Genomic DNA, 13,289 nt, shown 5'->3' on the forward strand with positions numbered 1-13,289 from the left:
TTAAAATCATGTTTTGGCTAGGAAGGGAGAAGGAAAGGACACAGAAAAAGGAGTAAAAGTTGCAACTGGAAATGATACTGTGGTGGAACACGGTGTCCCATGTCGAGGGTGACATGTGGAAAATTTGTCAGAACCAAGGAGGGCAAGTCATGCCAGGCGTCCCTAAGGAAGTTGGTTGACGAGGGAGAAAAGGCAAGGCGTCCCCACGGAGGTGGGTCTGACGCGGGTGAAAAGGCAAGGCGTCCCTACGGATGTGGGTTTTGACGCGGGTGAAAGGCAAGTCGTCCCAGGTGTCATCACTGGGTTGCTAGATGAGAGTTTTGACGTCCCTGGATGAACAGGTGTGACGTGGCATATGCAAATGTACATGAGAATGCCAGAGTGACGTATGTTATTTGTTTTGTCACAGGTACTCCAGGTGGCAGGGCCAAATGAGGCGGTTTTGCAAAAGAGAGAGGCGAATGAAAGATTTCAAAGAGCATTAGCAGAGCTGAGATTATATGCTGAAAGAGATGAATGTATATTCAACGCTGAAGAAGCCCTCGCGAGATTACAGTTAGTGGTGGATACATCCCAAGAGATTCGTCACCCAGAGTACCAAAAATATATAGCCATGCTGAGAGCCCTGCGCAAGGAAAAAGAGTCGCCGGCAATGTCAAACATGATGCTTGCACTCATTGGCCCCAAGGAGCACGCGGAGGTCATCGAGAAAATAGCGAAAATCAAGAAAGCTAATCAGGAAAAAGAGAAAAAGAGTGGGGGAGATAAGTTGAGAGCTGGAATCCGATGCTGGAAATGCGGAAAATTTGGACATGTAGCACGAAACTGCTATAGCAGAGAATATGATAGAGGGGCTGAGAGGGATAGAAGGGATAGAAGGTGGCGATAACTTATGTTAAGTCTGTCGTATATAGACAACTCAATGTCTGTCAATGCAAAGTCGTGAATTTCACATTGATATCTTGAGGGGTGAAATGATGTTTATGTATTAATGAAGAGATAAATAAAGGAAATGGATGGAAAATATGTGCTAACGTCATTTCATTAGATTGAATGATATGATCAGAATGGATGTGGTTTGGATATTGGATAGTATAGTGTTGGAAGGTGGCGAGGGAGTAGTAAAAAAAAAAAAAAAAAAGCCTGGGGGAGTCTGACATGGTTTCTACATATACCAGTCACTTCTGCTTAACCAGGCTGCCCCTTTGCCTGGTTTTGGTGTTTTTTTGTTTGTTTTTGTTAAAGATTAGTTAAGTCTATGTACTAATGAGGATATAGACTAAATCCCTCCCCGCTCACCATTTCAGGTGAATGTGCACGACATACCAAAATGGGAAAAAGAGGTTCGCCTGAACCCGATGAAAGCCTACAGTGATCATCTGACCAGAAAAGTTGACTGGGTTGGCTGGAATGGAGAAAGTGCACCGATATCGGTCTGTCCACAACCAAGAATGGTGGGAATGGGACTGATCAAGGCATCAGCCCTAGATCTTCGTTTTAGAAACCCTGGAGCGTTTACTGCTGGAGAAATCCATAATCACACTGAAGAATGGTATAACGTATTGAAAGGTCAAGGAAATGAGGGAATGGTTGGAAAGTGGATAAAGAATGGCGTCTCAGTATTTGATTTCGTAACTGCTTTTAAGGGCACGTTCAGGGGGAAGAGGTACGACTCTGCTTTCCCACCAAGCATATACTTGCCGAATAACAAGATATGTGAAAAATATATTGACTTTATAAGTGAGACCATAAAGGAAAGAGTTCGGTCGGGTGCACTAGAAATATGGGGTGAGGTTGGGAAAGTAGAACCACCATATATAGTCATGCCATTGACGGTCGAACCAACGAAACCACGTTTGTGTCATGATGAACGATTCCTGAACAACTGGATGAAGACCCTACCATTCAGACTAGATCACATTACACAACTACCGAGATATCTAGATAGAGGACATTTCCAAACAAAACTAGACGACAAAAGTGGGTATGATCACGTGATGATAACCATGGCAAGCAGAGCCTTATTAGGTATTCAATGGGGTGGATGGTGGTATGTATGTGCAACATTACCGTTTGGCTGGAAGTGTTCACCATACATATACCAGACCATAGGTTTATGCGCAATGAATGAAATAAGGAAATGTGGAGTCCCGTCATCCCTGTACATCGATGATAGACATGCGGGTCAGATACGAAACTGCACAGAGAATACATGGTCTAACATGGAAAAGGCGAATGCAGCATGCTATATCATGTCACATATACTTATTTCGCTTGGCTATTATCTCGCTTTGGAAAAGTGTATATTTATTCCAACACAAACCTTAGAGTTTCTAGGATTCAAGGTGGATACGGTCAAGACGATATTTAGTATAACACAAAGAAAGAGAGAGAAGTTTGCCGAATTAAGGGAACATATTCTGAATCAAAGTCCAGTGTCTGTGAAAACCCTACAGCGAATGATGGGAAAATGTGTATCACTGACAGTAGCTATACCGTCGGCAAAACTGTACATCCGGGAAATGGCACTAGCACTATCGAGAGCCGGGAAGGATGAAGGGATAGTCTATCTCCACCCGAAACTACAAGAGGAAATTGAAAGTTGGAGAAGGTTAGATACTGGGGAAGGATATAGCCCATGGAAAGAGGAAAAACATGTGATAGTTACGATTGCTAGCGATGCATCCCAATATGGATGGGGTGGTACCGTCATGTCGGGTAGGAAGACAGGAGAAATACGAGATTACTGGGGGCAAGATTTGCAAGAGAAACCAATAGCATATAAAGAAAGCAAGGCACTAGAAAAAACCTTACTTTCATTTCATGAAAGAACACGCAACACACGAGTGATAGCATATACTGACAACGAAACACTAATGCATTGTTGGAAAAACAGGGGAAGCAAAAGTAGTGACATGAACAATGCGTTAAAAAGCCTATATGAAGTGGTTGACGGTCTCGATATCGAAATCGAAATGAGGTACATCCCATCGAGACACAATCCTGCAGACCCACCCTCACGACGACTAACACCAGCAGATGCCAGGTTATTACCAGAATATTGGGAGCGAATAGATCGAGAGTTTGGTGGGAAGGACGGTCATTCAGTAGACTTGATGGCACTAGATTCAAACGCTCAACATGACAGAAATGGTACCCCATTACGACATTTCACACCATGGGAAACGCCTAACACCTCAGGGGTGGATGTATTTGCCCAAAATATAACAGGCGAAAACTGTTATGTTTTTCCCCCATTTCAGATGGTAGGGCCCATACTTAAATTAGTTAAAGAGCAAAAAGGTCTGGCAACATTCGTGATACCGAAATTGTCACCAATGAAATACTGGTGGCCGATTGTGCAAGGGGAAGCAAAGAAGTTGGTGGAATTGGCCCCAGCAGGGGAATACATATTTGAAGTCCCTAATAAAAAAGGATGGATAAGAGTACCCTCACTGTATGATATATGGGCCTGTAAGATGGACTACAGACAGTAAGAGAGAGAGAGAAAGAAAGAAAGAAAGAGAGAGAGAGAGAGAGAGAGAGAAAGAAAGAAAGAGAAACAAAAAAAACAAAAAAAAAACAAAAAAAAAACAAAAAAAAACACCGAATATGCTTGTATAGAGTAACGCTTATAGAGGGAAATAAAGAAATAAAAAAAAAAAAAAAAAAAAAAAATATATATATATATATATATATATATAATCAAAGTGGGTTGGTTGGAACTTGAGGTGCTTGGTTGTAACTCCGAGTTTCACGCTCAATGCGTTCATCAGACAACTGTCAGCTACTCGTTGTGTTACTGTATTTATATGTGTAAGGTGTGAAAGAATTTATTGACAGTTAATTGTGTATTGTTTCTATGCATACAAGGGGTCCTCAGATTTGTCAGGTGATGTTACTTTTGAAGTTCGCTATGTAGAACTTGTTTTCGTGTCGGCACTTTGAGATGAGTTCAGATTTTTTGTTGAGAAGTGTTTGTTTGTCGGCGTTGAGGATGCAGAGTTTTTCAGTTAGGCAGAGGTCGCATCGTTTGGTTTCGTTACTGTAGGGGCGTGCTCTCTGTGATATTGACCAGTCTACTTTGAACGTTTTTTTATTTCTTTTCAGCTGCCAGATGTATTTCGAAAGTTCAGTGCTGTTTGCGTATTTTTCGTGTCTGAAGGTTAGGTTGTGGTTATTGTATCTTTGTTTGAAGGCATGTTCAGTCAGGCCGATGTACAGTTTGGGGGGTTGGTTGCATTCCTCTCTTTTTACTTCTGCGTTGTAGATTATACTGGTGGTCAGGCAGCTTTCCTGTAGGGGGCATGTACTTTTATTTCGGCAGTTGCAGGATTTCTCTTTGGTCGTTGTGTTGTTGTTCGCGATTTTGTTGTTATGTGTTTTAATGATGTTGGCGACGTTTGGCATGCAGCTGTAGCTGACTTTCATTGTATTTTGGTTGAAGATCTTGTGTAGGGTTGATTTCTTTGGGAAATGTTTCCTGATGAGTTTTAGAAATATTCCCCCAATTTTTCTAAAACTCATCAGGTTTTGAGCGTGAAACTCGGAGTTACAACCAAGCACCTCAAGTTCCAACCAACCCACTTTGATTATTCCCGCCCTGCTTACCCAAGCATCGAGCACTCTATTCTACGAGTTTGATACTATTTACTATATATATATATATATATATATATGTTCATGTTACAGCCTTTGATGTACGGTGCCCCACGACTCTGGATGCCAGCAGTGCAGTGTGGGGAGTGTCATTATCCCAACGACATAGAATATAACTTCTGCCAGAGATGCGGTCATAATAACCGAATGAAAATAAACATCCCACAAGGAAGAGAAAACAACCAGCCAAACGTTGATATTAAGGCCATTGACAAACGCATGAATGAAATACTTGATGGGGCAACTAACTCAACATACAATAAACGAAAATCACGTCTGCAAGAGGAAATGGAGGGGTTCCTGGCAAGTTTGATTCCACCAAAAAGCTTAGCATCTGCGTCACCAAGAGATGTAGTTAGGTTCTTAGTATATAAAGATAAAGACGGGCGGACCGTTATACATGCGGCGGGATGTGAAAAAGGTGACAGCTGCCAGTGTCCAACAAGGCTTGCGTTCAAAACAGTTGACTCATATATCGGACAATTAAGATCAATATTTGAAAGTACAGGAAGAGGTGGAGATTGGGATGTCAGGTTGGGATTAGGGAATCCAGCAGCGGATAAGACAGTCAAGCAATACCTAAAAGGGGTAACTGAAGAACAAATGAAGGAAAACTTAGTACCGAGACAGGCAAAACCAATCACATTAGGGAAGGTTAGAAGGATAGTGGAAGAAATTGACCAAAAGATTGAGATATGTCTGAATATTAACCCACTTCAGCTATTTATTTTGGCCAGGGATAAAGCACTGCTCCTTTGTCTAGTGTTTACGGGCGACAGAGCTAGCGATCTTTTGCCCATAAAAACAGAAAATATAGCCAGTCTGCAGAATGGTGGACTACTGTTAAACCATGTATGGGGAAAAACACTTAGGGATGGAAATACTAGATGTTGCCCAATAATGAGAAATGAGGATGAGAAAATCTGTCCGGTTAGGGCAGTCCTTTCATATATTGATATGGCAAACTCGTTGACTATCAACTTAAACCCAGGTGTATTCTTCCGGTCCACGACGAAAGAAGGGAAAGTTACCAATGAAGCTCTTTCAACGAATGCGGCAAATGCAAGGCTTAAAGATCATCTAACAAAATTAGGAATCTTTGAGGGGGAGACAATCCACAGTTTCCGAAGTGCTTGTGCGATAGCACTAGCGCTATCTGGATCAACCATGCCCGAGATTATGCAACATGTGGGATGGAAGACCGCATCTACAGCATCGCACTACTTGCAGTTATCAAAGGTGTTGTCTCCAACAGCACCAGCGATGAGACTCAAAGAAAGGGCGATCAGTGAGGCACAACAAGTATATGAGAGCTTTAACAATTTAGCAGAGGTACAAAAAGTATGCAAGGAAAATCCTTAAGTACAACTTATAAACATTCGAAAGGGAGAGACAGAGGGGAACAGAATAAGAGACAGAGTAAGCAGATCTAGAAGTGTTATTATATATATACAATATACAATGTAGAAACTTTGTCGTCCCAGAATACATATGAGTAGTAGGAAAACAGAAATAAAATATATGATAATAATCTGTACCGTGTGCTTATAACACCATAACCTGGAATCGACGTATGTAGATTAACTGGCCTGGATGTGGTGAGTTGATGAGATATGGAGAGAGGGGGAGATGAGAGGAGGGTGGAGTGTAGTATGATAGACAAACGGAAGGGGACAATGGACTCAGGCCACCCCACACTAAATCATACAGAACCAACATTACGCAGTGTAGATGGGAAACTGTCTACACTGCGTGATGATTGGTGAACCTAGTATGAATATGCATTACCTAATGAATATGTATATATGAGCATATATATAAAGAAGAAAGAAGTACATCTGGTGACACCTCACGGCGGGTTGATATACCAAGCTCCCACCCTCCCACCCTGTCTATAACACATTTATGGGCAGTCATGACGAGCGAATCAAAATAGGAAAGTACGACACACACCAACAACAATGGCCTCAGGCCACCCCACACTAAATCATACAGAACCAACATTACGCAGTGTAGATGGGAAACTAACCCTGTCTGAAGAAAAAACAAGTTTAAGTTAGGGGGTCTAATCTGATTCTATTCCTAACCTTATCTGAAGAAAAAACAAGTTTAAGTTAGGGGGTCTAATCTGATTCTATTCCTAACCTTATCTGAAGAAAAAACAAGTTTAAGTTAGGGGGTCTAATCTGATTCTATTCCTAACCCTGTCTAAAGAAAAAACAAGTTTAAGTTAGGGGGTCTCGTCTGATTCTATTCCTAACCCTATCTGACGAAAAAACAAGTTTAAGTTAGGGGGTCTAATCTGATTCTCAGTTTAAGTTAGGGGGACTAATCTGATTCCTATTAACATTAAACATCTAGGAATCCAACCATATTAACATTGGGGCATTCACCTTATTAACATCCTACAGGCTTGATACTGCCAGATCATCTATGAAAATTAAACCATGCTCAAGTTGTACATGTTCAAACAGCAAATATGGAATTTATACCCTGGCTGTATTACATCACAACAGTCAGTGCCTGTCTACATCATTGGTTCTGAGGTACTGTAAATATGAGACAAGACATTCAGAATCAGCATTATTTTCCCCACACATGCAAAGATATGATTATATTATACTTGTGACTAACAAATTTGTCACTACTTGTCTAGCAACTCATAATGACAAGGCCCCATGGGTCACTCGTATAGAAAAACATTGATTAACAATATCAGATTTTATCGATTGATATTCTGTTCTTTTTAGATTTCATCACCCCAAATAAAGAGGAAAAGTAGGAAAGGATTAAAGAAAGGAAGTGAGAAGTCAAAACTTGAGTCATCTCAAAGGTTTGTATGAAGATAGTCTTCATATACACATGTTCTTGCGATATGCAATAACTTTGAAGAAAAACAGGGTGTCTTTCTGGCTGGTGAACTTTATTTGATTGTATGTTTTTTGAAAAATCAATTGGAGATTATACATAATCTATAAATGGGTTTTCATGTATTAAAATATAGAGAAATAGAAATTAGAGAATACAACACCTGGTAGGGGAATCTAACCTCTGAAGTGGCTTGGGAACTGTAAAGATGACATTTCATGCAACAACAAACCTATGGATACTCCAGATCAGTGTGCCCTCAAAGCCATTTGACACTCACCACTGATGCACACAGTTTCTAGTGACGCACCAAAGTTTGGTGTTCCCCTATCTCTTACTATGTGGTGACTGATAAAAAATGCAGCGTAGTGATGATGACATGATTGTAGAGGTGATTGAATTGGTATGCCTCGTCGTCCCTTATTCATAGTGTTACCCCTTGTCTTCTGATGTGGAGAGATCATCTAATTTACCATGATAACCTGCCCTGTTCTCTGACAATGATATTTGCAAAATACTACCTGTAAGTAATGAGAACCTTTCGTCATGGTGCACAAACTAATTATTGCTACATCCATGTTTATCTCACTTTCTTTCTGATATTTTCTTCTTTCTTTTTTGTTGATTCAGTCAAAGTGAATCTGTGGCAAGCTTTCATGATGAGTTGCTGAAATTCAGCCATCACAACCTGAGGTCAACAGGACAAACTAGGTAAGAACCTAAACCCTATATCAAACTGGTAAATAGTTGATCCTTTTCATTCCTAATTGTCAAATGTGATGATGGCAGTGATTTATGATTATTATTTAACGTTTAACATTTATTTCATTTCTAAAGTGCTTCCTCTGTTTTAAAAATATTCAAAAGCACTGCACAATAAGTTAAAAGAGACTTGAAAAAACACCATTCAAAAACTTGTATCTGTGTGTCCATACCAGTGGTATTTACCCTGCAGTGCATACCAAAAATATTATAGCCAACCTGTATGCAAATGAGTACACAATCATTCCAAGTACACTAAAGCATGTGAACACAAAGTAGTATCTCGTATGAAATTTGATGTCGTGGATAAACTTACATGTATGTAAAAATAACTGTACCCCATGATGTATGAGTGGATGTGTGACATATACTGCAGAAGTGCTTTTGGTGTTTGGTGTTGTAAGAGTGGCAGAAAGCACTGAAAGTGTGAGTGGAATTATTCCCTCCCTCTTCAATACCCACACTAATACCTTAAACCTAGTGAGATCTATCACAAACAGAAAATCCCCACCTCCTTGCGAGCAATCCAGAAAATGAAGTTTAGAACATTTATTGGAACAAGTGTTACAACAATTGCTTTTTTGTATTTTGGAATCTCCGGCTCATGTGAAAAATTCATTAGAGTAAAGGGTAATATACAACCCATAATACCAAAGTAAAGCATTTTCTGTATGTACCACAAATGTTTATAGCATCCATATCAAGTGTAAAAGTATACTGTTTCATTTGCTAATTGACCACATTAGAAAGGCCACATGCTAGGCTTGTAAATAAATCAATTGAAACAGTACACTTTTACACCTGATGTAAATGCTATAAACAAGTGTAACACACAGAGAAAGTGCTTTACTTCAGTGTTACTCTTTGTATATTGAAATATGATTTTCTCCATATTTGTTTCAGATCACCTGGGGGAACTCCATACATTAACAGCAACAGCAGAAGGAAATTGTCTGCCCCAAAAGAAATTCTGTAACACAAGAAGTCCACTTTACAGCATTGCTAGTCCTAGTAGTGAATTCAATAGTCCAAACGACAGTGCCTTTACCTCTCCTTGAAAGAGAAGTCGGCTTTCAGTCTTTTCAAACTTTGTACATATTCGTCATTTTTGATGGCTTCAGTTCAGAGTGATTGCAGTCAGTTGGTTGATAGTCAACTAGTTAATCATTACCTGTGTATATACTTCTGTTTTGTCACTTTACAAGAATCGTGTTTAAAAAAAAAAAAAAAAAAAAATCATGTAATAGTCTTAAACCTTCTCTAGCTGCAACTGGCGTGTTTTTTTTATCAAATAACCAAAGGTATATTTACTAAAATCGATAAATTACTTATAAAAAACAGTGTATCTGTTAATTAGTGGTCAATATTATCTGTAGGTAGTGTAGTGACCATTTTATAGTACAAATTTAGTTAAATTATCCCTCTTACTGCTATCTCTATTGATAATGGGACATCAAGTCAGCAGTAGTCTTGAACCCCTGATGTGTCTGACACTTTTTTAGCTCCGCTGTCAGCGAAAGCTGAAAGCGTAGCTTTAGGTATAGGTTGTAGAGAGTAGAGTGAATCATAGGTGTCCATCAAACTTTTATATTTTCATTATCTTCTCCGAAAGTGACACTCAGAATTCTTCGATATTTGGTGTGCATGTTCCCTGGGGGGAGGCTATTCAGATTTGTTCATGCCAAGTTGATCTGTGCCATTTTCAATTTTTTAGGATTTTTTTCATAAAATGACATTTTCATCATCTCCTCATGTACTTCTTGTCAGATTGCTTTGATATCTGATGTGTTGATGCGCAGGGGGTAGCTTACTTAGATTTGTTAATTTCAAGTCAGCACGTCTTCTTTTCTATTTTTTGTGATTTTTTTTTTTGTAATTTAAAAAAAAAATGAATATGTTAATGAGCATTATGACCGACACCATATTGGAAATCAGTCCGCGAGACTTTAGATAAACTGCAACTTTTCAAAAGACACTATTGATGTCAAACAAGTAATGTAATATGTGCTGTAGTCTTAATTCTACACATTGTGCGCCCAAATGACAAATATTTGTTCGAACAGGGTTGTAAACTTCAAATCAAATTCTCCACCCCTCCTACAGAATGGTTCATTCCAGTATACGCACCTCACGATCAAGTGAGAAGTCGTGCATGCCTGAACTGAAGTGTATGGGACGATTTTTGACAGAGTCAGTCGTCAATAAAAACGATAATACTCTTTCTAAAATTATCACATTTTGAAAGGGAAAGTACTTTGTGGTTCATTTATGGAGTTTTGTTTTTGTACGATCAATATTGGTGGCAAAATTACAGTGTCAAAATTACTGATGTGGTAATGCACGACAAGTGAGTTTCCGTACGGCGACAATCCCAAGTACCCGGATGCACGAGGGACTAACCCGGAAGCAAGTCGTTGCCAGCCATACGTTACAGTGGTAACATCGTCCGAGAAATCGCTGCGTTCAGAGTGTCATTATTCACAGAATTGTTTTTTTCGAGTGAAAACCTGTCTTGAATTGTATAACTCTAACAAATGAAGACATGTCAAGTTATATTTTGAAAGTTGTATCGCTAGTTTGAGACGATTTCCTCACGTACTATCGAGGCTTGGACCTTACTCCAGTTCAGCGGGAAGTTTAGCCAGTCCGATAATTCTTTCTGGTTTAGTTTACAACACTTTTGATCACACAGATTTTGTTTTTGTGATGAAAAGAAATTAAAAAAAAAGATCACTTCAACCATTTCGTTGTGTTTTCTTTATGAAAGGTAATCGAACATGAACGAGTGTTACCGCTGTAACGTATGGCTGAGAATGACTCTCTTCCGGGTACTTGTCGCCGTACGGAAATTAAGATGGCGATTAATACATTTCTTCCCTATATATATCTACTACAACTAGTACAAGTTGAATGTTGTTGTCTTGGTAAATTTGTTAGAAATTTGAAATTCAAATTGCCTCAAAATTATATTAGATCCCTAGTTTATTTCATTCATCATTAACATTTTCCAGGGTTAAAGCTGTAAGACACTGGAATTATTTATAGCCAACCTCAAAATCCTCTTTTTTTCTTTTTCTTGTGTGCATTTCCCAGTCATTTTTTTTCTGAGATTTTGTGCAATTTTTCATAACAGTAGATTTATGTTATAAAATGGTGACTATGGTATAAAAGTACATGTGTACAATACATTACCAACTTCTGTGTAAAATGTGTTTTATAGTGAGACATCATATGAAACCAGTAACCACTTTATTACATCGCTAAAACAAAACTGCATAGTGAAGAACTGAACCACTTCGACATGTCGCCAAAATACAAACAAACAAAAAACAAAAAAACAGCGGAGCTATTCTGACCGATAGGTCGCTTGTTTTATATTGTATTGTATGGTGAAATAAATTTTGTATTAAACTATGAGATGATCATCACATAGTTTTCATAAGAATGTTTAATTTCAATATATTTAATGCTATTGCCTGTAACAGCGCCCTCTACCGATATTAGTAAGTATAAAACTCAGTGATCACCTATACTGTGAAGCTTTGATGCAACTCAGCATAAATTGATAGTTATAATAATTATCATATAGTTTTAATTGTAAGAATATTAATTATTCTGACGAAACAATTTTAGTTTGGTTTGAGGTACAGTTTCGGGAAAACAAAATATTGCTGCAGATGCTAGACTGCCATCATATCATCATTGAGTGGGCGAGTTTGTGGTGTGTGTGTGTGTGTGTTACTACTGTGGGGGGTGTATGTGTAAACATGTATTGCATATGTGTGCTGCAGCGCTGAGCATGTGGTGTGTGTGAGCGTAAGAGTGCAAACATACCATCTTCAGTTTATTAGGACTATTCGAGTCATATTGTATCATTTCATATGGATCTTCCTTCTAATAAAACGTAGATAGTACAACAGGTTATCCTATGGAAAGCTACAACTGACTTAAGTGTGCAATTACTATTATTGTATGTGCAAATACTATGTTATTATGTGCATTCAATAGTTTATTATGTGCTTACCTTAAGTTATTATGTGCATACTGTATTATTCTATGTACAGTTACTATTATTGTATGTGCAAAAACTATGTTATGTGCATTTAATAGTTTATGTACTTACCTTAAGTTATTATGTGCATACTGTATTATTCTATGTACAGTTACTATTATTGTATGTGCAAACACTATGTTAGTATGTGCATTTAATAGTTTATTATGTACAGTTACTATTATTGTATGTGCAAACACTATGTTATTATGTGCATTTAATAGTTTATTATGTACAGTTACTATTATTGTATGTGCAAACACTATGTTACAAGCCATTGAGAATGACATAGTCCCCGCTATGATTGGGTTTTAAGGAATTAGCACTACTCTGATCACGCAACAACACACCTAAATCAAACAGACTTAGATATGTTGTGTCTGCTTGTCGGACATGGAACATGCCTACAACAATAAAGGATTGGTCGGGTATGGGGGATCATATCAATATGAAAATGGATATGCAAATGTATGTCATAGAACACTGTCCTAATACCAACTCTGAATGAGATCTGTTCAAGCATGTCTGAGTTATGGCTTTGGACATGGAAAATTCACAAACAAAATGGCTGCTAGGCAGCCATATTGGATCGTATCATGACGAAAATGGATATGCACATGTATGTCATAGAACACTGTCCTAATACCAACTTCGAATGAGATCTGTTCAAGCATGTCTGAGTTATGGCTTTGGACATGGAAAATTTGCAAACAAAATGGCTGCCAGGCAGCCATATTGGATCGTATCACAATGAAAATGGATATGCACATGTATGTCATAGAACACTGTCCTAATACCAACTTTGAATGAGATCTGTTCAAGCATGTCTGAGTTATGGCTTTGGACATGGAAAATTTGCAAACAAAGTGGCTGCCAGGCAGCCATATTGGTTCGTATCACAATGAAAATGGATATGCACATGTATGTCATAGAACACTGTCCTAATACC

At 38.6% G+C, this 13,289-nt stretch overlaps 1 protein-coding gene across 1 annotated transcript; it reads left to right on the plus strand.

The window, feature by feature from the left end:
- The first annotated feature begins 1,358 nt into the window (after positions 1-1,358).
- Positions 1,359-3,497, plus strand: LOC144451313 (uncharacterized). The gene has a single exon (XM_078142116.1). It carries the CDS (start codon positions 1,359-1,361, stop codon positions 3,495-3,497), a length of 2,139 nt encoding a protein of 712 aa, XP_077998242.1.
- The last annotated feature ends 9,792 nt before the right edge of the window (positions 3,498-13,289 follow it).

Source organism: Glandiceps talaboti, chromosome 21 (genome assembly GCF_964340395.1).
Source record: "Glandiceps talaboti chromosome 21, keGlaTala1.1, whole genome shotgun sequence".
NCBI classification, from domain to species: domain Eukaryota; kingdom Metazoa; phylum Hemichordata; class Enteropneusta; family Spengelidae; genus Glandiceps; species Glandiceps talaboti.